Source organism: Haemaphysalis longicornis, unplaced genomic scaffold, assembly GCF_048455015.1.
Source record: "Haemaphysalis longicornis isolate Haplotype H1 unplaced genomic scaffold, Haemaphysalis longicornis Haplotype H1 scaffold_7, whole genome shotgun sequence".
Taxonomy (NCBI): domain Eukaryota; kingdom Metazoa; phylum Arthropoda; class Arachnida; order Ixodida; family Ixodidae; genus Haemaphysalis; species Haemaphysalis longicornis.
Genome location: NW_027526422.1, coordinates 69348110 through 69372660, shown reverse-complemented (window position 1 = coordinate 69372660; position 24551 = coordinate 69348110). Strand labels below are relative to the sequence as shown.

At 47.8% G+C, this 24551-nt stretch overlaps 2 protein-coding genes across 4 annotated transcripts in view; both read left to right on the top strand.

Moving 5' to 3' along the window:
- Nucleotides 1–3274, top strand: part of LOC144145863 (cytochrome P450 3A41-like) — a 47780-nt gene extending 44506 nt beyond the window's left edge. For both annotated transcript variants that reach the window (XM_077677671.1, XM_077677672.1), the window contains 2 exons: nt 913–1075; nt 2052–3274. In XM_077677671.1, the coding sequence (XP_077533797.1) occupies nt 913–1075; nt 2052–2165 (277 nt within the window). In that variant the 3' untranslated portion in view covers nt 2166–3274. The remainder of the gene's footprint in view (nt 1–912; nt 1076–2051) is intronic.
- A 4670-nt stretch (nt 3275–7944) lies between these two features.
- The window catches only part of LOC144145862 (cytochrome P450 3A41-like), a 36042-nt gene continuing 19435 nt past the window's right edge, over nt 7945–24551 (top strand). Inside the window, exons 1-5 of one of the 2 annotated variants that reach the window (XM_077677670.1) lie at nt 7945–8295; nt 15095–15191; nt 15712–15764; nt 17073–17169; nt 24075–24194. In XM_077677670.1, the coding sequence (XP_077533796.1) occupies nt 8243–8295; nt 15095–15191; nt 15712–15764; nt 17073–17169; nt 24075–24194 (420 nt within the window). In that variant the 5' untranslated portion in view covers nt 7945–8242. The remainder of the gene's footprint in view (nt 8296–15094; nt 15192–15711; nt 15765–17072; nt 17170–24074; nt 24195–24551) is intronic. The other variant, XM_077677669.1, reaches the window with a different exon arrangement.

Sequence of the window (24551 nt, the reverse complement as noted above, 5' to 3'; positions counted from 1 at the left end):
ATGACAAGGACAAATTTTGTGTTTTCAGAATATTTTTATGGACTCATCAAGCTGATATAAACTTGCATTTGGAAGCCGCTGTTAGCCCCCACTACAACCTATAAATAAACGACTGATATTCTCCTTCTTCATCTTCCTCTTTTTTAATATTGTTATTATTATTCTTGCTTATTGCCAGATTACGCCGAACAGTGTCACAGATAATTCAATAAACAAAGCTAGTTAATTCCACGCCATGTAGCCGCGTGATAAAGAGGTATATTCAGGTATGGTAATTCCTTCATCTTTTTTTCAACCAGGTGCCACACGTACGTTGGCGTTGTGAAAGTAATGCCATTGTTTAGTCCTCGTTTCTGCGAATACTTACAAGACTTCAATAAGTATATAGAAGATCGTACGTTTCAAAAAACGTTTACTTTGTTATTATTATTACTTTGTTACTTTGTTATTATTATTAAATAAGAGGACCGGGATAATGGTGAGGTGATTTCAGGCTAGACAACCGCCAAATTGTATTCGGGAGTTATCTGGAAGAAGGGATGCTTTTTTAGCGTTGCGGATTAGGATTTCACCGCGGAACATCAGGCAAACGTTCAGTTGTTTCGTCCTTTTGCCTACATAGCTTTCGGCAAAATCATTTTTCTCGCAGTGAGCAAGCATTCAATAATGTCGATTTGTTCGTCCACGTCATGATCCAGGGAAGATGTGCAAATACTATATTTATAAGTGTCCAAATCCAAAACTTTTCTTCTGTTATGTAGGCCGGCTTTGAAAGAGTTTTGGCAATGAAAATCAATACTATCCGTTGAGAAGATTTTTGTTTAAGATGGAATATTTCTTCGAGAGGTCGAGAGATCTCATGGTACCGAGATACCGATTAGTGACCCGTAGCTTTCACTCGGTGCTCCACAGATTTCTGCCGGAGAACAAGGACAGCGTGAAACCCTTCACGTACATTCCGTTTGGCGCCGGTCCACGGAACTGCGTAGGCATGCGACTTGGACTTCTGCAGGTCAAGACAACCCTGGCAGGTTTTCTCAGCCGAGTCCGGCTTGAGCCCTGCCCCGAGACGATGGTGGGTATATTTAGTGTCTGTCAGAAATTACACATGCACTCCCTTTTGTTTTCGCGACACACTCATTCAAAGTACACCGTACAAAAAATAACACGTTCTCGTAGGGAGTGAAGAGGAGCATAAAGCTGACAAGGGGAAGGAGCGGGGGAGGGATTGAAGAGAACACATTCCGTGAACACAACCTTAGAGCCAGACTCATACTGGTAGCGCAAGGGAAAATCAGCTCAGAGGCATATTGTATCGAGGGGCCATTGTGTGCAAATTACGGACGCGCAATTACTCCCTTGTGGTAGCAGTTCGTCACTACAACCATCCCCCCCTCCCCCTGACGTGTTGGTGCAGTAGTGGCTAAATCCAGGGGTCAAGTTACTTCCAGTGGTCAGGCAAGGGAAGAGCCACCCATTACATAAGCAGCGCAACCGAAACAATGGAACAACATTTGTATAGATCATAATCCTACAAATAATTGGTTCCGTCCCAGTGTGTTTACACGTCGTACAGAATACTTGTCCGACCATTGCCCTTACTGCGCTTCTTTTTTCTCTCATGATCACCGAGACGGAGGTCATTGCAGTGTTGTAGTCGAGTGGAGAAGCCCGTTACAGTACACGGTTGTAGACCGGCGGAACTTGGTGTCGCGCAGGAAGTGGTACACCGAGAATGTACCAGGCTCCTTACCGGAGATGGTTTACTGAATGGGCTAAAACTGTATGTCCTGGTTAAGCCGAAAGGTTACATAAAGTTAGACCGAATAGCGAGAAACCAGCATTTGTCACCACAAAAAGGAAAGGACAACGGCATTCAGATTATGCAATGGATTCGTAAAATGGATAAACAACATAAATCAACTGAAAATGTTTCCAGATTTCAGGTATCCTGAGCTCCTAATTGCCATTATGGGCGCCACAAATGCCATGTATACCGAATCTGCAGGAATGTGGGATTGAGGTACGATATTAATTTTTTTTTCCCGCAGGTTTCATTGAAGTACAAGCCATGCCAAATCATTCCCGTCATCGATGGCCCGGTGATTCTTCGTGCGGTTCCACTTGACAGCACTTCACCGAAGAAAGAGTCCCTTACCTCATAAATGCTGCTGTAGTTCAACAACGCTCTAATGGCTAATATTGCACAACTGCAGAGGCTTGGCAAAATTGAAGGGATGTTGGGCTAACGTCAATTTTACGAAAGTTTGAAGGATAAGTTTTGTTCGCGAAGTTGGAAAAACTTATAGCTCCCAACTTTTTCCGGTCATTATCTTCAAAAGCATTCTTTAAAGCCGCAAATATGACACCAACTAATGACTTTGGTGATTTCATGGAAATAGCTATGTTTATTATCGATACGCAAGTAGTTCTAGCTACACATGCTATTCTGTACATGAACAGTGCGGGTTCTCCGACACAGACACCGAAAATAAACTGCATTTACGGTTTGTGTATCTCAAAACTAGCCCAGAAAACACCTTGAAGATCTAATGTCGCCACAGTCGCAGCGACCATGAACGTGCACATTGAAGAAGCTGTTTATCTGAGAGAAGTTGTGTTTTTTTTTTCTATGAGCCACTCTGGAAGGTAACGCGTAGTACAACGCTCTGCTTCATTAAATATGCGCACACCCAGTTAAAATAACTGGCTAACGCCTTATAAAAGCAACAAAAGTGAAGGAATTAATTAACGGAATACATAGACGTGTGGGGGTTGGAAAAAATAGAAAAGCTTATACGTGTTTAGAAGGAACCTCATGGAGCCTCAGAAAGAATAGCGCACGTTCAACTCATGTCAATTTGCAGGCGGCACAAGTCGTCAGACACAAATACACGTAAATCCCATTGTAATGTTAGAGCGTAGCTAGAACGCTTTGAAATTCCTGCGTCAAAACGCGGAGAAAAATAAAATATCAACAAATTTCAAGGGCACCTCCACATTTTGCGCGGTTACTTCCTTTCTTTTGGCTTGAACTAACCACAGACCGCGCAGCGGCACGGTCATGAACTGCGTCTTCTTTGGGACCACCAGTTTGCATGCACCTGCAGCAGCGAAACGGAGGAAGAAACCGCAGGAAAAGTGGTTCTGCTACAGCTTTGAGGCCACTGCAGCTCTGTGTGCATCTGCCGACGAGAAGCTCTCAGCCGCAGACTGTGAATGTTCGTTGCCGCTCGTCTCAGCGCAAACCTACCAAGTGTTCTTCACAGACTATAATCCCGCTTTCCTCATTAAATCGGGGTTTTACTTGAACGTCCGTAAACCTTCTCACATTAACAATCACAAACAGAGCTTCTCTGTCGCGATAACTGAACGACGAGGGTTTCAGTAAGCACCACCGTTGCGTCGTGATGTACGAGGGCTACGCTTAGTTATGCCATGTGCACTGCTTCGTCAATGTCATTCGAGTAGAGTCATTCTTGGAAAGCTTGAATCGAGGAATCGCAATCGGTGTAACAGAATGCAAACTCCAGCTGTGCTACGCAAGTCTGACACACACGTGGCGCGGGCAAGACAGATTGTGGCGCACTGCAGTCACGTTAGAAATATTTTTACCCTCATATATCACCCGCTGTTTGCGAGAACTGTCACTTCCACACATAAATATTAATCGACAACGCATAAAAAAGAAATAGTAGCTGTGAAAGGGAAAACAGCTGAGGTACAGAGGGAAGCCAGCCGGAGTAACCCACAGATAATTTCGATACGTGCCGCTCAAGGGCTGTCACTGAGACCCCTACGAGCAGCGCTAATGGCCTGTAATAGAAGTCTGGATCGCCGGCAAAGATGGACAACCGTCCAAAAATATATTTTTACTACCACTCTATTTTACGATGATCCTACTGGACTGTCTATATACTGCCCAGAAGAAGGAACTTTCGTGAATGTGACGGCAGTGGCGTATGTTCAGACAAGTGTGTGGAGACAAACTATGTCGCGGTGCACGCGACTGGGGCGATTTCCCATTTGCACACCCCGGCATTACCAGATAAACGGTGATTTGCCCATGTTGCTCAAGCTACACTCGCCGTCTTTGTAACGATTGCGAAGGTATTGGGCACGCGCCGCTGCCTCCTCGTTGTTGCCGACGCAGTCACGATGACATCGGAGCGTATACTATTCGCGGCTGCACTGTAAGATAACATATAAGTACTGGTACAGCTGGTCCCAGCCCTTCCCTTTCTCCACAAACAACAATCAGTTCACTTCATCTCAAATAAATTCCCAGAAAAACTGCGCGGTTTTCTCGCTAAGAGCTCCACTCGTTAGGGTCAAGGAACCCTACAAGGCGCAGCGGATACTGCAAAAAGGCATACGCCTATCTCTGGTCAAATGGTTGTACAGCAAAGCTAACCATCACGATGGTGATCCCCTTTCTCGATAACGCCATACCTATTCTTTTGTGAGGAGTAACCACAACCCTCCTCTCCGGCAGGACAATGCTGGGACCCTGCTTATCACTCAGGTGAGGAAGAGTGACGGACTGAGGAAGCGTTCACTTGCCTGGTTGCCTGTGGTAAAAGGCAGTAGCAGTAACGCCACCTTAGCGGCGGTAGCGGTCCTAGAGATTGTTTTTTTCTTTTTGGGGGGGGCGGGGGATTTTGGGGGGGGGGATTTTGGGGGGGAGGGGGTGGGGGTGAATAAAGAACCGCTCTCCTCCTTGCACCAGTTCTGCGGAGGCGGTAATAACCATGCCGGCGTGTGCGCGTAACCCGCCTACGCACAAATCACTTAGTGGCACAGTGGTTTTCGGCCCCCCTTAGGTGGTACAACGGCTGGCTCGAGCCCGCATTTCTGATGGTAGCAACACGTTTGCGACTTCGCACAAGTGGGATGCTTGAATAAATAAGAAGCTGAGGACCTCTTTGGGGGAGAGGGGGGGATGGGGGGGGAGGGGCGATTGCCCCCTTCGCCCCCCCCCCCCCCTCTTGGGACCGCTACTGCTTTGCGGCTCTTTAGCGGCACCAATATTAACCGCGTGGTGGGAGGAATAACAACCCCATCTGGCGAGAGGAACAACGCCATGTACCCCGCTTCTCACTAACGCGAGGTGAAACAAGGGGTAGAGATAGAGTTCGGTTGAATGTCTTCCTGTTCAGGACAGATAGCGCGTCCTCGGAAGATCTAGGAAAAAGTGACGTCGGGAAATTCATTTTAAAGGATCTATACGATTGTTACTCGCAGCCACATGGGATTTCCTAGGCTCATGCCAGATATAGCCCTCTATTACCATCCTTGTAAACTTCTACTGGCTCAAAGTCCGATTGAGGGAACCGTAACGAGCTAAGCATCTGCTTGTGCAGTTGCTACTTTTTCTTAACGGGCGAGTAGAGTCTCAACTCATAGTAGGCTCATTCGGCATGAAGTGACTTTCTTTAGGATAAGTCAGCACCAAAGATAGTAACTATAGCTATAACACTCTCTCTGGTAAACTACGTGTTTATGTGGGAATTACATCTACAAAATCGACGAATGAAATCGGCGCATTGGAGCTACACACAAAGTCGACGCACGGGTTAATAAACGCAACGCATAAACGCGTTCTAGACCTCGTATCCCACGCTTTCCTGATAACGTAACGATTTCAAAAGAATGCACGATACTAACAGGAGGCTAAGCCTTTTGAAGGACATTTAGGTTTTGGACATAAATGCAATGGTCCGAAATTTGTTGCATGGGCGTTGTCCATCAATCCCAAATGAGGCCTCAGTTTTTACCTGTTGCTGTTTTGAAGGTAAGCAGAAGCTCAAAGTAAGATGAGCGGTAAATAAGACGTGTGGTTCAATAGAAAAAAGGGAAGAAAGATACATGTCAGAGAAATCGAAGGAAGTGGGCCCAATTAGAAAAGAGAGTCACATAAAATACACAGTATACTGTTATGTGGATCAGTGTCATCACATTTAAGCGACAAATCCGAACTAATATACTTACAAAAAGACCATATGACCTCAGCGCATTACGATCTTATTCTTTATTCCTCACAAGCTCAACCCCACGAACTTTCGCGTGTATCCTTATTCAAGCCTAAATAAAGCCAGTTTAGACTACCAGACAAAAAGACATGAACAATGATGATGGTTTCAAATCACGCACACTGCTTCACTTTAAATTGCCAATGAGTGTTTAAGCCAGTACTGCCATCAGGTATGGAAAGGTATCATACACTCCAGCCATATGCCTACCTTCGCTAATATTGATCAACACATTCTGTGACACATTCTGTGTCACATGCTGGCTGGTTTATTAGTGCTTACCCGCGCAGGGTTGAGTTAATATGTAGACAAAGAAATTCAAGGGGCAATGTCTAAGCTTATGACTGTTTTCTCGTTGAAAAGACATCTGTGGATGTACGCAGAGAAATATGCAGACAGTGCATACACGTCTATTTAGGCCCAACAAATCGTATATAAGTTGACGCAAATGCCAATGTGTCTTTCTATTACATCTCCGTGCAACAAATAAACTGCCACAGCTTTTTCAAAACAAGAAGGGGCGGGGGCAGTGGCAGGCTTCACCCCTGCTTTCAATCTCGTTTCCTTGAAATTCGCTCGTTTTGCAAACTTTACAATCTATAGTGAGACCATTTTATCCCACGTGGGCGCTAGGGTTCACGCGATAAGATATATACAGAGGCAAAGAGCTTAAGTGCGGTTGTTTAGACGGGCTGATGATCGCCGCTGACAGACCTTTGCGGCGGGCAACCACAGGCTGAGCGTTGAACTGTGTCATGAACAAGACCGACCACCGCGCAGCTGGAAAACTCTAGGCGGCGCCTTGCAAGCATGCACAGGTTTGCTAGACTTGGAAAACACGCATTCCGGAGACTCTGACAGCTGCGCGTCCTGCATTCCAGAGTCTTAGAGGGTGTACTTCATTCGAGCTGCTCGGGTCGTAGGACTGCGTTTCACAGAAATGGGGCATATATCGTACCAGACACCTCTATACCTCGTGTCTACATCCATGGACGTCCGCAAAAAGTTCCTCAAAGTGGACGACACTCTACATGGAGTATACAGGGGTGGACAAGGGGAAAACGAAGTCCTGCCCGTTGAAAAATGGTAGCCGAGTTGAAAGTAATAATTCTGTGTAATTTCAAGTAAACACAGCAAACCATCAACTAGCCGCTCCACCAATGTTAGCCATGAAACTTAAGTTCTTCCCACCCTCGGCTCTCTGATCTACGGAAGAGCGTAGGGGGCAGAGGCTGGTACCTCTTCTCTTGCGCCCACCCATCTTTCGAACGCCCGTGCCATTACCCATAAGAGGCACACTCGCATCCCATCTTCCAGACACCGTAGAGCGAAATTTTCCAAAAATAAGCCCACAACGGAACCACCTTCACCGCATGAAATTCACGCGGGTACATAAATTATGCCGGCTACACTAGTCAGTAAGGTTTACTTCTGCTAACTAACGAAAATCGTCTCATTCCAAAGCATTCACCAGAGTGTAAACTATCAAAAGTTTCGTATATACGTTTCCTTCCCTGCAATGTTTACTTTTTTGCGTGGGTTTAAGTAGTACCCCTTCCTACAGTACTCGCCGCTTCCTTTACTGTACACGCGGATGTCCAACTTCTACTCCCCCCAACAATTAGTACGCCTTCCGTGCTAAAACTGCTGATTACTGCAATGGCTGGCGCCAAGCGTATAACCTTGGCTGATTAAAAGCCCGGTTCGTGGACACATGGCAGGCAGGGCGCACGCTTCGGAATTTGTTGTGACTGCGATGGGAACTTCAGTGGGTTCAACGTGTGGGACTGCGTATAAACACTTTTATCTGGGCCTGCCTCTCGTCTCCTCTTCCCGCCGCCGCCCCCGTAGGCGGCCGTCTCGTCGTTGTTTTTTATTGGAGGCAAGAGGGAGCGGCGTACAAGGGACCGCTTTTCTTCAAGGCCGCGCACCGCGCGCAGACGTCGATTTGGGGGCGAGGGGGGCGCGGGCGTTGGCAGATTCCCCTGTCAAGCGCCTCACGCCGGGTAGTGGCTATTGCGTGGGTCCCCGGTCCTGCCTCGCCCCGATCTCGGTGCTGCTCTAAGGCGTCTGTGCAGCCCAACACTGAAGCGAAAGGCGGTAATGACAACAACTGTATTTGTGTCGCACACGTGATATTACGACATCCCGGATTAAGAGCTCCAACGGACCCGCGAAAAAGTACTGGTGTAAACCACTCTACCGAAAAGATGAACGAAGTGTTCTTCGCGCTACTGGTGCTCGTAGCATCTCTGCTTGTGTGGTAAGTACGCTGCCGTTATTATTTTGCCGTATTATTAGCGATGAAACCTGAAGGTGCTCCCGTCATGGCTGAAGTCACATAACCGGAATGACGATATAGTTTTTCTGTAATGAACAACGAGCTATATTGGTTTTCATGTACTTTGATTGATTGATTGATTGATTGATTGATTGATTGATTGATTGATTGATTGATTGATTGATTGATTGATTGATTGATTGATTGATTGATTGATTGATTGATTGATTGATTGTAGGGTTTAACGCGCCGACGCAACGCAGGGGATGAGGCGCGCCGTAGGGGAGGGCTCCGGATTGATTTTGTCCACCTGGGTATCTTTAACGTGCGCCGAAATCTCGAACACACGGGCATTTTTGCTTTTGCCTCCATCAGAAAAGGGGTTTCATGTGCTACTGATCTTTGCTATCGATGATAACTTGAAGCTATTTCTCACGCACGTTTCTGTCTATACAATACATAAAATTGAGAAATGCTGCGTTATTTCATGTCTAGAGGTTGTGTTAATGGTGGACAAAAAGGCTGAGACGACCCCAGACTTGAGCGTTTCGTTTAACTAGGATAATACGCGTTGGCGCATATTTACTTTTATCCAAAATATTTTACTGCCTTGAGACGCGGAGGAGCGTGTACACCCGCCCAATTTTTTTACCAATATCACGGGAGCGTCGAACGTTCGGTCGATAAGCGCCGCGTCATGGTGTGATAAGGAAAACTCGGTGAGAGTAGCCGCATGCGCACTAAGCAAAGGCCGCTGCTGCCGTCGTGTGCTAGGCTGTTCCAAGAGCAGAGGGCCGCCCCCGATTTTTGTTATTCGCTTATCACACTGCCTGCCATACTCGAAATTTTTCTTCAAGACCAGGCACGTTGCGCCAACTGAAAACAGAGTAATCAGCTTTGCCAAACGAATCTTCGACCGAATGGTCGACGCGGCCGTGATATTGGTAAAAAATTGGGCGGGTGTACGTCAGCTCTGCGCGTAGAGCAATAAATAGTGTGTAAAAATAAGCGATTTTTAAGAAGACAAACAGAATTTTTCAACGATTTAATTTAAAAAATAACAAGTCATTGAACACCATTATTGTTGTTATTTCTCTCTATACAGCATTAAGGCGCAGTTTCTAGTGTCGAGCTTCTTCTCACAAGCGAACATGATGATTAATACAATGAGGTCTCTCGGAAATCTTTCTGGGACGATGTTGGTTCGTATTCGCCGCCTAATTGCGATGGAACTGTTAAGAACAACGTCTTAGTGTCTGTTTTCTAAGTTTGTCAAATTTGGAGGGTATAAAAAACAGTGCGACAAAGCAACGCAGGTGCTATGAGGCTCGCCGTAGAGGAGGGCTCTAGACGCATTTTGACTACCCGGGGCTCTTCAACATGCGCTGAAATGTCGACACACGGGCGTATTTCGCCTTTTTCTTCCATTTTACAATCAGCCACCACGGCCGGGATTGAACCCACGTCCTCGGGCTTAGTAGCACAATGCCGTAGCCGGCACCGCTGAGCCACAGCGGGCGGTTAGTTTGTCTTATGTGACGCACTTTCCAAACTAGTTCAGTTTTTTTTACTTCTAAACAATAACTGTTCTCCCCTTTTGAATGGACCTTTTCTACGACATCGATCTGCGCATGCGCTTGTAAGCACCGCCATTACTTTTGGAGGCTCGCTCTTGTCGCCGATACGCGCTTCTGGCGGATGCGGCGGGACGCCACGGGCTCCAAATAGATATTGGTTGGCATACGGGGGCTTCACAGAAGCACTAAACCATCGGATGTTTAACCACCGATAGAACAAAATGTACGAAACTTCGTCAACAGCGCGCTCAAAGAGCGACGTTTGCGCATGAGTTAGAAAGCTGAGCGTGGTTCGCATGCAAAGCAGTCCTCTTAGCTATGGTGGCTTAGCTATCACCATTGGTGTATCCTGTGATCAAAAATACTGGACAGCAGAGTCATCGCAACCATGGGTCGAAGAGCACCAATTGTGCTTTTCGTATTCGGCCGTACGAGCGCATTGCTTGGCCCGGATAAGTTCCCTCTGACCCTCCCCGAACTCCTGGCTCTTCCTCCATGACTTAACGCGCACTTCTGCAGACCTACAAATTGCAGCGGTTAGAGTAGCCATTTTGTTTTTGTGCGTAATGCCATGGATGCAAAGTTTATGACCGCTAATTTTGTGTGATCCATTCATTGCCGGACGGAACCGTGTGGATAATTTGTATAGCGGTTTCTTCTGCAGATAATGTGCGCCAAGATGAAACTCTACATGGACCTGGAGCCTCCGTGCAAATTCGCAGCTCGAGTTTTTTCGCAGGAGATTATAACCATCAAAATAGGGCTCTATTTCGGCTTTTCACGAGAGACAACTGAACATTCTTGGGCTTAAAACTGTTTCAGTTTCGTCAGCGAATTTTCGAATAGAACGCTTAGTAGCTATTTTACCCACCGCGGTGGATTCGGGGCTAGGGCATTCTGCTGCTGAGCCCAAGGACGCGGGTTCTATCCCGGCCACGGTGACTGCTTTTCTGCTGGAAAAGCGGAATACGCGCCTGTGTCGACATTTTGCGGCACGTCAGGATACCCAGGTGGTCGAAATTAATCCGGAACCCTCCACTACGGCGTTCTTCATAGCCCCAGGGCGTTGAATCAGCTATTTGACTTTTACGGCTGTGCTTTTTTTTTTCGCAATTAGTGCATTTATCAAGGGAACTAAATCGGGTTAGTTGGTGCATAAAGCAACATCGTAAAAAAATCGGTGGTACCGACATATTTCAGCGCAGTGTACGTTGTTCCCTTCCCACGTCGCGTTTGTAGCGCCGTTTTTTCGCAAGATAAAGGACCGCCATCGGCACTCAATCGCTCATTGTCCCCCGATGTCTAGACGCGCCTACACTTATGCTGCAGTGATAACCCCACCGCGTGATACAATTAATCGTAGAGCCAAGAGCTCCTTGAGAAATAAACGGCAAGTCGTCTTTCAGCATCGCAAATTTGACTCAAAGGAGGACGGAAACGTTAAAAGATGTCGCCATAATCTTGTAATCTATATTACACCTTGCATAGCTTGCAACCAACGTTCCCCCAAACTTTCACCGGTCAGATCCCAGTTGCCCCTTTGGCTTGCTGCAACGGCTCATCTACATTAACGTCATCCTTGTACCTGTGGGAATAGTTAACCAATTTAGCTGTTTAGCAAATCGTAATTTTCCCTGTCCTCAGTTGAACATACCAAGAAAATGCCTAGCGCTCGTGTGTGCGTGCATGGTGACGACCTCCCAGCGTCCCCTGCGCACGTTTGTGAAGCCAAGCATAACCAGTTATGCTTAGGGAGACTGGTCAAGATTGTCAAAAAAAAAAAAAAAAACTCTAGCATTCCCTGTAATCGTGGCAACACTTGCTCGGAACGAGAAAAACACCTCATAGCGTACGCCCCTCTAAAGTGATGTCCAATGGTTATCACTCCCAAAAAACGAAGCAAACTCGCACTTATAGGTCGCTGCGGCAGCCAAGAAGAAGAAAATTGAATGAAATCGTGGACTTAACCCTTCGTGATGGTCGTGAAGGTTACGTACAGCTTCGCTACCTTCGAGTCTTACGCGTTAGAGTGAGCTTCCTTCATTTTTTAAAAACAAAAAAAAATTTCACCATCTTTCCGTAGGTGAACTCTGAGTAGTATGCGAAGAAGCCATGGGGTCGACTCAAGTTCCCATTAGTTTTCAGTTCCATCCCTTCCTAAAGAAAATTGAGAGCAGCGCGAACGTTTTCTGATGTCAAAACTGCGCCAAAAGTGCGTCCAACCCTCGTTGGATGTGCGTGCAATCGATCGTCAAGCATTCAAAGACCCAAATCGCAAACGAAAAACGAACCCATGCGACGATTTTTCGCGCACCAAGTAAACGCATCTTCTACGAACGATCTGAATGCATGCCGATACATTTCTTATGGGATAAAGGTATATTATCGTACTCCTTCATGATCCATGCGTGCATTGTCTGATTTATAAGCGTTCCTTTAACTTTCGTCCTTTTAAAGTGACCATTTTGACACAACAATGGCAACCCGGTTTCACACACGCGCCGTGTGTCCAGAGACCTTAGAGCTTGTCGGTCCACTAACCGGTCTACAGGGAAATGCATTTGTTTTTTGACAGGATGCCGTCCGTCCCAACAAGAAAGTATTCGCTAAAAAAAAAAAAAAAAACCCTCAACCCAGAAATGTTGTTTATCCCCAACAAATCCTACGAATCTTATTGCTGAAAGACGGGCGACATAAATGGAATAGATAATGTGGGCTGAACTGATACTGACAAAAAAAAAAGTCACGGGAACAAGGAACAGCCTTCGAGTATATACAGAGCATATATAGCCGGGTTCCGGCTTGCGTGGGCCTGATTTTAGTCTTTGTGAAGAATGCCGCTTCTATCCGCTTTGCCGCCTCCTAATAGTTTCGGAGAATCGACCGGCCGAGTACTGGACCGATATCAATGAGCAGTGTCGCGCTGGTCGTGCTGAAGAGTATCGAAATGAATGTAATAAAAAGAAAGTTACGAAGAAAATAACAAGTAAAACAACAGCTCCGCTCTACCCACTCGACCGCTACCATTCGCATTCGGCTTAGTGGGACGACTTCTAATTTTTTTTATCTATTTATCTATAAGCAAATTAAGCGCACAGCTTCATGAATTGCTGCTTGGTAAAAAAAGTACTATCAAGTTTGCTGTGAAAGTGTATTGCTTTGAAAAGAAAACTTCATCCACCCCATGCAGAGTGGTTCCCGATTCGGCGATTTTCGGAAGAAGGCCAGGTTAAAATGAAGGATATATATGCGCCGCGCACACGATCTTTAAGCGGCTTCCCATTGTGTCTGTAGCTGTTTTCGAGCTTGGAATGAGTCGCGCTTCGAAGCTGAGAACGCGCCGACTCCCACGCCTTCGTGAAGGCGGCGCCCAGATTTTGGTCCCAGACGCGCGCCGCTGCCCTCACCCGCAAAACGTGACAGCTGCGCTAGCGAGACTACGTCCCAAGGTCACGTTGTTGTTGCCAAACAGGAAGAGAGAGTGAGAGCCCTCATATCTCTCCGTATGACGTAACTCGTCTGCCGTTGCAGCGCTTTACATGGAGGGGCGAAATCTCGGCGGTTGTGTTTTGAACGGGGCGGTAATGCGCCGCCTCCGCTAATTGGCAACGACTACCATGCAAAAACAATACTGTGCAGAGCAGTGGTACCCTTCCCTCAGGCAACGGACGGGGCACGAAGCGGAATGTGACATTGTGTTCATTCGGCAAAGTTTTTTTTTTATTCGGAAGTTAGCTCTAGAGCATAAACTGCCGCAGGCAAGTGGAGCTAAATGTACTGAAACAGGGTGTTCACACTGATGAAGTCTAAAAGATCGGCGGTGTTCAAGCTAGAGCACTGCACGGGCCTGATTAAAGGCCCGAGCCCGGCCTGAGCCCGCTTCGAAAAGCCCGAGCCCAACCCCGGCCCGTAACACCTAACCCGAGCCCTGTCCGGGCCCGGGCATTCATAAGTGACTCTGGACCGAGCCCGGTCCGGGCCCGCCCTTTCAAGGCCTGGCCCGGCCCTGCCCGATAATATATTTTTTGGCCTAGGGATGGCCGGCGCGTGTGAACAGGCCCGATCTTTGAAGCTGAAGCAAGTTTGTTTATTATATTCCGGGCGATCAGACGGAACATCTAGTCTGTACAAGCACGTCATGAACCGAAACGCAACAAATAAGGGTTTAAAAGTGCACGTAGTTTAGCTTTCACCATCTGCAGTTCACGCCACATCGGCATAATAATAGCTCGTATTCTTGCACGAGAGACATTATCACCTTTGATTTCCAGACTCTTGGCAACTTCACGTGGTTGTCTAGGCCACAAGTTGGTATTGCTGAAATTTTTTGAGCCGCATTTTGATTGGTGCGACGTCTAAAGCACACGTGTACATACACGTAGGTGCAAAGCTCCAGGATATCTAAATTAATTCATTCCCCTCTCGGGAATTCCTTGTAATCATATCTTTGGTATGTTATACACCAAAATATAAAATCTTGATTTAGTGCAAGAAATGTCATTAAAATTGCAGTATAGTGACCATCAGACCTAGCAAAACACGTTTTTAAAACAATGCGTACAAATAACAGCAAGAAGCGCGCAACAATAAACCAAGAATATTCATTTTGATGCTCTTTCTTACACTTCACGTCGGACCTATTAACGGCTGTGCCTATGAATTCAAGCCCGAGCCCGGCCCGGGCCCACGGCGTCGAGACCGAGCCCGGCCCTGGCCCGCCGATAATCGACTTCGGGCGGCCCGGCCCGGCCTGTGGGCCGGGTCGGGCCCAGGCTTTTGGGCCGGCCCGGGCCCGTGCAGTGCTCTAGTTCAAGCCCCGTTTATTACACTGACAGAAAGCGTGATACAGACTAAGGTTTTAACTTAATGTAGTATTTACTCGTTCGTTCATCTTAGAAACCCACCGGTATACGTACCGCTCACGCACGCATGTATGGATATGCCGTAAAACAGCTGCCAAGTTATTTCCCAGTAGCGCATACACCGAAGTAAACTGAAAAAGAAAACTGTTTTATTGCGAGGTTGCTTGCAGTGGCTATACTAACTGTACGAGCTTCAAAATAGTTCCGAAGGTTAGAAGGTGAAAGCTGCAGAATTTTACGGCCGAATGTTGCGCGCGTAACGAAGGCACATTCCAATTCTGAGTGTATGTTTATCTGTTCGCGTTTGCATGTGTAAGAAAGCTGATTTGTTTTTACATTCAGGTGGCTGCGAAAGACGTTCACCTTCTGGAACGGCAAGGGCATTGCACATCTCAGTTTCGGGCAGTACCTGCGCTTCTGCTATGATCTTTACACCAAGGTTGGTCGGCATTTTCGACGGGCTCGGGATATCAAAACTGGGAGGAGGCAGGCTATTAATTAGGTTGTTTTGCTTAGATAGGAACAGCCTAATGAAGACATACCTAGAAACGAGAATATTTTCTTTGCGTGCAACTCAACTATGATACAGTGACGAGAGGCTAAAACCCCAAAATCATCCGCGAACAGAGCAGAAAATGTTGTTTCCTCCTCACGCACGAAACATGTATGTCAGCACGTACGCTATGCAGACATTTCCTCTTAATATTTTATTTTGGCACTCCCAACTAGACATAAAAATTGCTAGTGTTATTTTATATTGTTGGCGTTGATGGTGGTGGTGGATTATGATGGCACATGTTTCCGCACGCGCATTGAACATAAAATGAAGGAAAAGCGTATATCTTTTATGGCGTAGCGCTCCCGAGTATAACCCACGCTAATAGGTTAACGGACTCATTCCGCGTCTTCTGCGACGCGCTTTGATAGTGTTGACGTAATCTGTTCTGACATTATTGCAGCCACTGAACGAAGTAATTCGTCGCAGCTATGCAATATACGGCCGGGTCTATGGGTGAGTACGTCTTGTCATTGCCCATTTACTTTATTACATTCAGAAGGCCCCAGTAAAACATCTACTAGTAATTACGAGTAGTAATTACGAGTAGTAATTACTAGTTGCGAATACTGTTAGACATTTAATGAAACAAGGTCATGGTAAGAATGTCCTGCAATTAGATAAAAATTATATGAACAATTATATGAACATGGCTTTTCTATGAAGGCTATGTAATTAGCTTACATGTGTTCTCAACTCCAGATGCCAGCTGCTTATTTTATTTTCTACGTCTAAATGATTGGTCTTGTTTTTAAGGTCACGGGCTTTCTTCAGTGAAGGAAAAGCGAATCGCTTTTTTTGAGCGTTTATTTTGCCACAGGGCATAGATGGGTATGAGTTGATGATGAAGAAAGATTATTAGATGATTAGTCTGATGTATTTTTAGATTGCAAGGAACTGTTGTTTGTCAGAGCGGATAATCGATTCGGTTTTTGGCGGAGGTGCTACTTAGCTGCTCACAAAAACCCGCAAGAGTGCCCGAGGGTTATAGGAAAACAGAGGTAGTTGCTAAGAGAGTGGGCGTGGTCGTTCAAGGTGTCCACTGCACTTACCGCCCAGACGGTTTCCAGGGCAACAGAGATGTCTTGTAACAGCGTTTCCTTACGGCAAGGGAGGGCGCATCACATCAGAGACTGTGACCACAGAAAAGCAAAAATCATGAGCCGATTATTTTCATGCGCTTGCTTTACCTTAATGACGGGAATGCTTGTGGTGAGATAGGCCAACGGGGGGAGAAGCAGGACATATGCAGGACTTCAAAAAAGGTTCGCACTTTTGAACAAATACACGGTAGCACAAAAATCCGTCATTTTTCATTCTGCTCGAGGGCATTTGTTTTACAAGCTACCAAAAGGAGCAATGGTACTGTTTTACCTTTAGGTCATGAAATCATCGGTAGCATAGAATCTTCGTCGGCTCAGTCCATTAATATAACTTTACAGGCAGTACAATAAATATCTAAAAATGACCAGTGAAGTCAAGACGAAGGATGATGACCAATACTAGAAATCTTGAATTAAGCGAAAACCCACAATGAAACTAATACGGAATTGCTAGTAATAAAAAGAAGTGAGTCTAACTCAGCAGACATTAACGCATGGTTATCTGGATTTCAAGACGTGGCATACAGACTTCGAGATATCTATCACCGATTTCGCAGGGAGCTGTTCTAGTTATCATGAAAGCGACACATTGGTCTTCAGTGTTTACAAAGTGAAGCTTTCTTTCACAAACACAAATCAACGGCGGGTCATTCGCTTGTAGGTCATACCAAGGTACAGCACCAACGCTTGTTGTCGGAGACCCGGAAATTCTGCGCGAAATCATGGTGTCGCAGTTCAAAAACTTCTCTGACAGAACGGTAAGTTCTCATGTGTTCATATCCCCGACAAGCATGCAATTGGCTCTGCAAAATAAGACAGGCATCCAAATGAGAGGGAGACGACGAAGGGACAAAATATCTCCTTTGTCGTCCTTACATTTATATTTCTAAAAGTGCGTGACACGGCAAACATGCATGCAGCGTAGGGGTGAAGAGGGGAAATTTGCACAATTACGGGGTGAGTTTCTTTTTAAAGAGCGTGTCGGTGATTACGGTGGAATTTCGTTATTACTACTTTTTTAACTTGCGAACAAAAAGCCCAGTGTTGTTTAAAGCGTCATTTCCGGCTGCACGCTGGCATGATGTCGTTGAAAATGGCTCTACGTCAAACACATTTCAATGTAATTGGCAGGCCCTAAAGGTGGGTCACCTTTGTTTTCTGAATGATGAAAAAGCTCGACGAGCCGACGGCAGAGGAATTTAGACAAAGAAGTTCACCTTATATTTAGTTGCTCAGCTGCAAACAACGTGTAAAAAGGAAACTAACTGTGGATCAGGCTTCGAGGAATTTATTTTAGTGTGAAGCTCAACGCTTAAAAATGGCTGTTGCTCTTGAAGTGCGTTCCACGAACTTACCGTGTGCTATCGTGATAAATTGAAATACGAACAAAGGTGGGCGTGCTTTTTAGTATATTGTCACGTAGCCAAGGACGAAGCAGTTGTTTGGAAAAGAAACAAGTTTATTGGAGCGAACTTGTGCTCCCCTAACAACTGAAAAGAATACAGAGGCGGCGAAGCAGTGGTCAACAAAGTGACGTACGTGCGTCGGCGAGCGTCGCAGAATCGAATGCCCCGGCGTCCGCACTGCAGGCTTTTTATCTTTCGGCGCGCGTGGTTCTCGAAACGTCGATTCACATCGAGAACATAGTAGATCCAAGAAGATTATTCTGGGCTGTTCACGTTAGATCGGAAGGCTCTCCCTATCACAACAGATAACACATGAGGAACAGAAAGAAAGAAAGAAAGAATGGAACACGCGCTTCCCTTGGCGCAGAGATAACACAGACCGGCGCAGCCGGGCGGTAAAAGCAAAACACAAATAAACAAACCCAATGTATGGTTCGCGGCATTACCCCCCCTCTAAGAGTGCATCGACCCGATGCTAACATAAGCGACAGTCCGAACAAATGAAAATAAAAGTTTGTCATCGTCCGTAGAAAGGTTTTAAGCGAACCACGTGGACGACTTCGGGTCGCGTGCGTCGTCGTGATGTGCCGGAGTCACCACTGGGGATCACTTCGTAGGTTAATTGCCCAACACGTCTTAGAATCTGGTAGGGTCCGAAGTACCGTCGCAGGAGCTTTTCACTGAGTCCGCGTCGTCGAATGGGAGTCCAAACCCACACACGATCCCCTGGTTGGTACTCGGCGTCTCGGCGTCGGAGGTTGTAGCGGCCCGCATCCACCAGCTGCTGGTCTGTTATACGAACTCGAGCGAGCTGGCGGGCCTCCTCCGCACGTTGAAGATATCCATGGACGTCGGCGTTGAGGTCGTTGTCATCTACGTGCGGGAGCATGGCGTCGAGCATCGTAGTCGGCCTTCCACCGTAGACAAGCTCGAACGGCGTCAGCTGCGTCGTCTCCTGGATAGCCGTGTTGTACGCAAACGTGACATACGGGAGCACTTCGTCCCAAGTCTTATGTTCAACGTCAACGTACATTGACAGCATATCTGCGATTGTCTTGTTCAGACGTTCTGTTAGTCCGTTCGTTTGGGGGTGGTACGCCGTCGTTCTTCGGTGATCCGTGTTGCTGTAGCGTAATACTCCTTGCATCAGCTCCGCAGTAAATGCCGTTCCGCGGTCTGTAATTAGGACTTCCGGTGCTCCATGTCGTAGCACAACTTGACTTATAAAGAACTTCGCCACTTCTTGTGCAGTCCCCCTCGGAAGAGCGGCGGTCTCTGCGTAGCGCGTCATGTAGTCTGTCGCTACGACAATCCACTTGTTCTGTGCTCGTGACGTAGGGAACGGGCCTAAAAGGTCCATTCCAATCTGTTGAAATGGTCTCGATGGGACGGCGATCGGTTGCAGAAGTCCGGAGGGTCTTGTCGGCGGAGTTTTTCGTCGCTGGCAGTCACGGCAGCTCCGGACGTAGTGGGTGACGTCAGAGGTAAGGCCGGGCCAGTAGTACCTTGCCTTGATTTTTCCAATAGTGCGGGCTGTGCCCAGATGTCCGGAAGACGGGTCGTCGTGGCACGCTTCCAAAATTTCGTCACGAAGGTCCGCGGGGATGACGAGAAGGTAATTCGCTCTTGTTCCGGGGCTGAAATTCTTCTTCACAAGGACGGAGTTTCTCAGGCTGAATGCTGGTAGGCTGCGTTTGAAGGTCCTAGGAACGGCAACGTTGCATCCCTCGAGGTACTTGATTATGACGCGTAAGTCGGGGTCGGCACGCTGCTGGGCGGCTAGGTCGCTCTCCGTCACGATCCCGAAGAACGCGCTGTCTTCATCAGAGTCTTGTGGTGGTGGGTCGGCGGGGGCGCGGGACAGGCAGTCGGCGTCGGAGTGTTTCCTGCCGGATTTATAAACGACTGTAACGTCGAACTCCTGCAGGCGCAAGCTCCACCGCCCAAGACGGCCAGAGGGGTCCTTCAAATTGGCGAGCCAACACAGCGCATGGTGGTCTGTTACAACCTTGAATGGCCTTCCATACACGTATGGGCGAAATTTTGAAATCGCCCATATAATAGCCAGGCACTCTTTCTCAGAGGCAGAATAGTTTTTCTCCTCCTTCGACAGACCACGGCTGGCATAGGCGATTACCCTTTCGCAGCCGCTTTGCTTTTGGACAAGGACGGCACCCAAGCCTATATCACTGGCGTCCGTGTGCATTTCCGTTTCGGCATTTTCGTCGAAATGAGCGAGCACGGGCGGCCTTTGCAGGCGTTTTTGCAGCTCGCAGAATGCTTTTTCTTGGTCGTTTTCCCAGCTGAAAGGGGTGCTATCTTTCGTCAAGCGCGTGAGTGGCTCCGCAATGCGTGCGAAGTTTGCGACGAAGCGCCGGTAGTATGCGCACAGCCCGAGAAATCTTCGCACGCCCTTCTTGTCTTTCGGCCTTGGGAAGTTCGCAATGGCTGAAGTTTTTGCCGGGTCAGGTAGGACTCCCGCGGCGTTGACGACGTGGCCCAAGAACTTGAGTTCCCCGTATGCGAAACGGCACTTTTCAGGCTTCAGCGTCAACCCCGACGTACGAATGGCCTCGAGTACAGACTCCAACCTTGCAAGGTGTTCGTCGAAAGTCCGGGCGAATACCACTACGTCGTCGAGGTATACGAGGCAGGTGTGCCACTTAAGGCCAGCTAGCACAGTGTCCATGACTCTTTGAAACGTCGCTGGTGCTGTGCACAGCCCAAACGGCATCACCTTGAACTCGTATAGGCCGTCTGGGGTTATAAATGCAGTCTTCTCTCGGTCCCTCTCGTCCACTTCAATTTGCCAGTAGCCGGTCTTCAAGTCCATCGATGAGAAGTACTTCGCGTGGCAGAGGTGGTCGAGGGCGTCGTCGATTCGGGGGAGGGGGTACACGTCCTTTTTCGTGATTTTGTTCAGTCGCCGGTAGTCAACGCAAAACCTTAATGTGCCGTCTTTTTTCTTTACGAGTACGACGGGTGCAGCCCAGGGGCTTTTCGAGGGCTGTATAATGTCGTCGCTGAGCATGTCGTCGACTTGAGTCCGGATGGCTTCCCGTTCGTGTGAAGAGACGCGGTACGGTGACTGTCGGGTAGGTCGGGCTCCATCTTCGATTATTATTCGGTGCTTCGCTAGAGGGGTCTGACGTAGTTTTGCGCTCGACGAAAAACATTCGCTATAGCGACGCAGCAAAGCCAATAATTTGTTCCGTTGTTCTTGCTGTAGCGCCGGATTTACGTCGAAGGGCTGCGGAAGCTTGAAGGTGTCATCGGGTGTGCGTTCAAAGTCGGCGACCGCGATCACGTCACTTGCTTCTTGCGTATTTTCGAGGAACGCAATTGCAGTTCCCTTGTTTAAATGCTGGTACTCTTCGGTGAAATTAGTGACCAAAACGTGAGATTGGCGTTGCTTAAAGTGCGCAATCCCTCTTGCGACGGAGACACCGCGGTCGAGAAGCAACCTTCGATCACTCTCAACGATAGCGTCGAGCGGTTGAAACGGGATGGGCCACGGCTGGTTTCAGATAGATACTCGTCGATCTCACGTGGTCGTTGGCCAGGGAGAGGGCGAGGTGCGTCGACGGAGAAACCACGCAGTCCGAGTCTCTTGTATGGGCAGCGACGGTAGATGTGGTCGGCCTCTCCGCAGTGGTAGCACAGAGGACGATTATCGGGAGTTCGCCATACGTCCGTCTTCCTCGACGTCTGGTTTTGGGCTACCGGGGGTCGGGCGGGTGACAGTGGGCGGCGGTACGGCGGGGCCTCTTGACGGCGTGTTGGGGCAGGGCGGGGTCGACGAACAGCCGCAGAGTAGGTCATAGCTTGTGGCTCTCGGGGTACCTCGGATGGCGTAGAAGTTCCCAACGCTTGTTGCACTTCTTCTCTAATCACGTCGGCGAGGGAAGCGACTTGGGGCTGCGGCGGCGTTGGGAGAAGTTTCCGCAGCTCCTCTCTCACTATTGCGCGGATAGTCTCGCGTAGGCTGTCGGCCGGGATCCGCGTGCTGCCAAAGTCGTTTGCATTGGCCGCGCCAACAAAGTTGCGGTCATACTGCTTAGCACGCATTTCGAGGGCTTTCTCAATGGTGCTGGCTTCGGTCACGAATTCGGCGACGGTTTTGGGCGGATTTCGGACAAGTCCAGCAAACAGTTCCTCCTTCACTCCGCGCATTAAGAAGCGCAACTTCTTTTCTTCCGTCATTTCGGGGTCCGCGCGGCGAAATAGCTGCTTCATCTCCTCAACGAAGATCACGACACCTTCGTTGGGGTGTTGCGTGCGCGTTTCCAACAAAAGGGCGGCTCTTTCTTTCCGCACGACGGTAGTGAAGGTCTTAGTGAACTCGCTTTTGAACTGAGCCCAGTTTGTCAAGGAGCTCTCGTGGTTCTCGAACCAAGTGCGAGCCGAATCTTCTAAGTAAAAGAAAACGTGCCGGAACGTTTCTGTGTCGTCCCACCTGTTGAATTTCCGGACGCGCTCCAGTCTCTCCAACCATTCTTCTGGGTCTTCTGCGGGGGCTCCTCGGAATGATGGCGGTTCCCGTGGCTGCTGCAGAACGACAGGAGGATTGGCTTGGTTGAGCATGGTGCTGGTTGCGACGTTTTTCTTCTTCGTCTTCTCCGGTAGTAGACCGAACTCGGGTGGTAAATCTTGCACGCGGAGGCTGGCTCTTGTTGGGCTGGCTTGGCGGCTTCCAGAGGTTGTAGTGGGCATGAAGGGTGCGTACCCAGCACCTCCACCAGATGTCACGTAGCCAAGGACGAAGCAGTTGTTTGGAAAAGAAACAAGTTTATTGGAGCGAACTTGTGCTCCCCTAACAACTGAAAAGAATACAGAGGCGGCGAAGCAGTGGTCAACAAAGTGACGTACGTGCGTCGGCGAGCGTCGCAGAATCGAATGCCCCGGCGTCCGCACTGCAGGCTTTTTATCTTTCGGCGCGCGTGGTTCTCGAAACGTCGATTCACATCGAGAACATAGTAGATCCAAGAAGATTATTCTGGGCTGTTCACGTTAGATCGGAAGGCTCTCCCTATCACAACAGATAACACATGAGGAACAGAAAGAAAGAAAGAAAGAATGGAACACGCGCTTCCCTTGGCGCAGAGATAACACAGACCGGCGCAGCCGGGCGGTAAAAGCAAAACACAAATAAACAAACCCAATGTATGGTTCGCGGCAATATGATCCACATTCTAAGTGAGGGCCTACGACTGCGCAGTAAGAATAAGTTACGAGAGGGCTTTTCCAACCTTATGGCTGCTGTGCATATACAGTTCCTTGTCAGGGGGCGCAGCATGGGCTGAAAACCGCGCGCACCATTGTTCGTATTTCAATTTATCACGATTTAAGTACATTATTGCAGAGCGCGGTAGGGTGGTCACGGATTGTGGTCGTTATTTAGCTTGCTTTCCCCGTCTTAAAAAAAGTTTGGAGATAAAGCGGTGGCTCTACCCAAGTTTATCTATTTGAGCAGTACTACACGCCACCATTATAATTATCAGCCAGAGATTATCTTGCGTGGCGCCATGAGGCCTTGGCCAACTGCACAACTTGTCCAAGACAAAAATCGCAGTAGTATATTGTGGATTTTCAGGCCACCTGCACTTAAAAATGGGAGGGGCGCTTACTTGCTCCAAGAACGCGTGCACCAGGTACACGCAAACATTCTTCACCATTACGGGACCCGGTTGACTGAATGCCTCAACTAAGGCCTGCACCCAAGCCCCTCGGAAAAAAGTGTCTTCCTTTCCTCCCGACACCAGAAAAAATGCTGAAGTAAAAAAACGCTTTATCCCTCGCAGTAGAGGCGCTAAATAAATTGTGTTTTCACAGCACAACGGCCAAGGCTTCTGCTGGTAATTCGCATCACTTCTGCTCATGGTCGCTAATTTTTCGGGCTCTTCGAATCCCGTCTTTGTCTTGCGCACACTGTAAACTGTGGTGTATCTTTCTAACCACGGGCCCTCAGATAGTTCTACAAGATATAGCTAGGTTCGGAGCGTTTTAATACACAACTCATAATAGGGTAATTCATGTGACAATTATATTGAGTTATATTTCTCACTGCTAATGTGCATCGACAAGTTAATTTCAACTCGTGTCAGCCAGGCTAGATATGATTGTAAGAAGTATTATGGAACTTTCCCAATCTTCTCGTTTTTGCTGTAGCAGTGCACTTCAGATAGATACACGTTGATCTAACTATCTCCGCAAGTAAAGATGTCTAGCTACGTCCTACAATACGTTAATCTCTGCAGGAGTCTCAAAAAATGGGCAGCGATGTGTGGCGGAAGTCTATTCTCAACTTGTCTGGCGACGAATGGAAGAAGGCCAGGACCATCTTTTCGCCAGCTCTCAATCCTGCCAGACTTAAAAAGGTAGGTTTTACAAACTAATTTTTGCTGGCTTTTGGCATGTCATCAAATTTTGTCGGATGTATGTATCTTCCCCACGCAACCCAAAGCTGTGAAACGTGAAAGCTTAGTGTCAATAATATGAAAGGCAGCGAGGAACTATTGCTCGGGAGTTTCGTCAACGTTGGAAATCTGGAAGCAGTGGCTTAGCCGCTCGCATTAGAGATAACCTGTTTTACTACAAATTACGCCAAGTGTACGACTTGCCTGCCTGGCGCCTACCTGTGCCTGTTTAGACGCAATCTAATTTATAATAAGCGATTTTACGCCGCATAATGATTTCCTTTTATTCTACCAATTGGCTTAGGTTCGTATCAGACG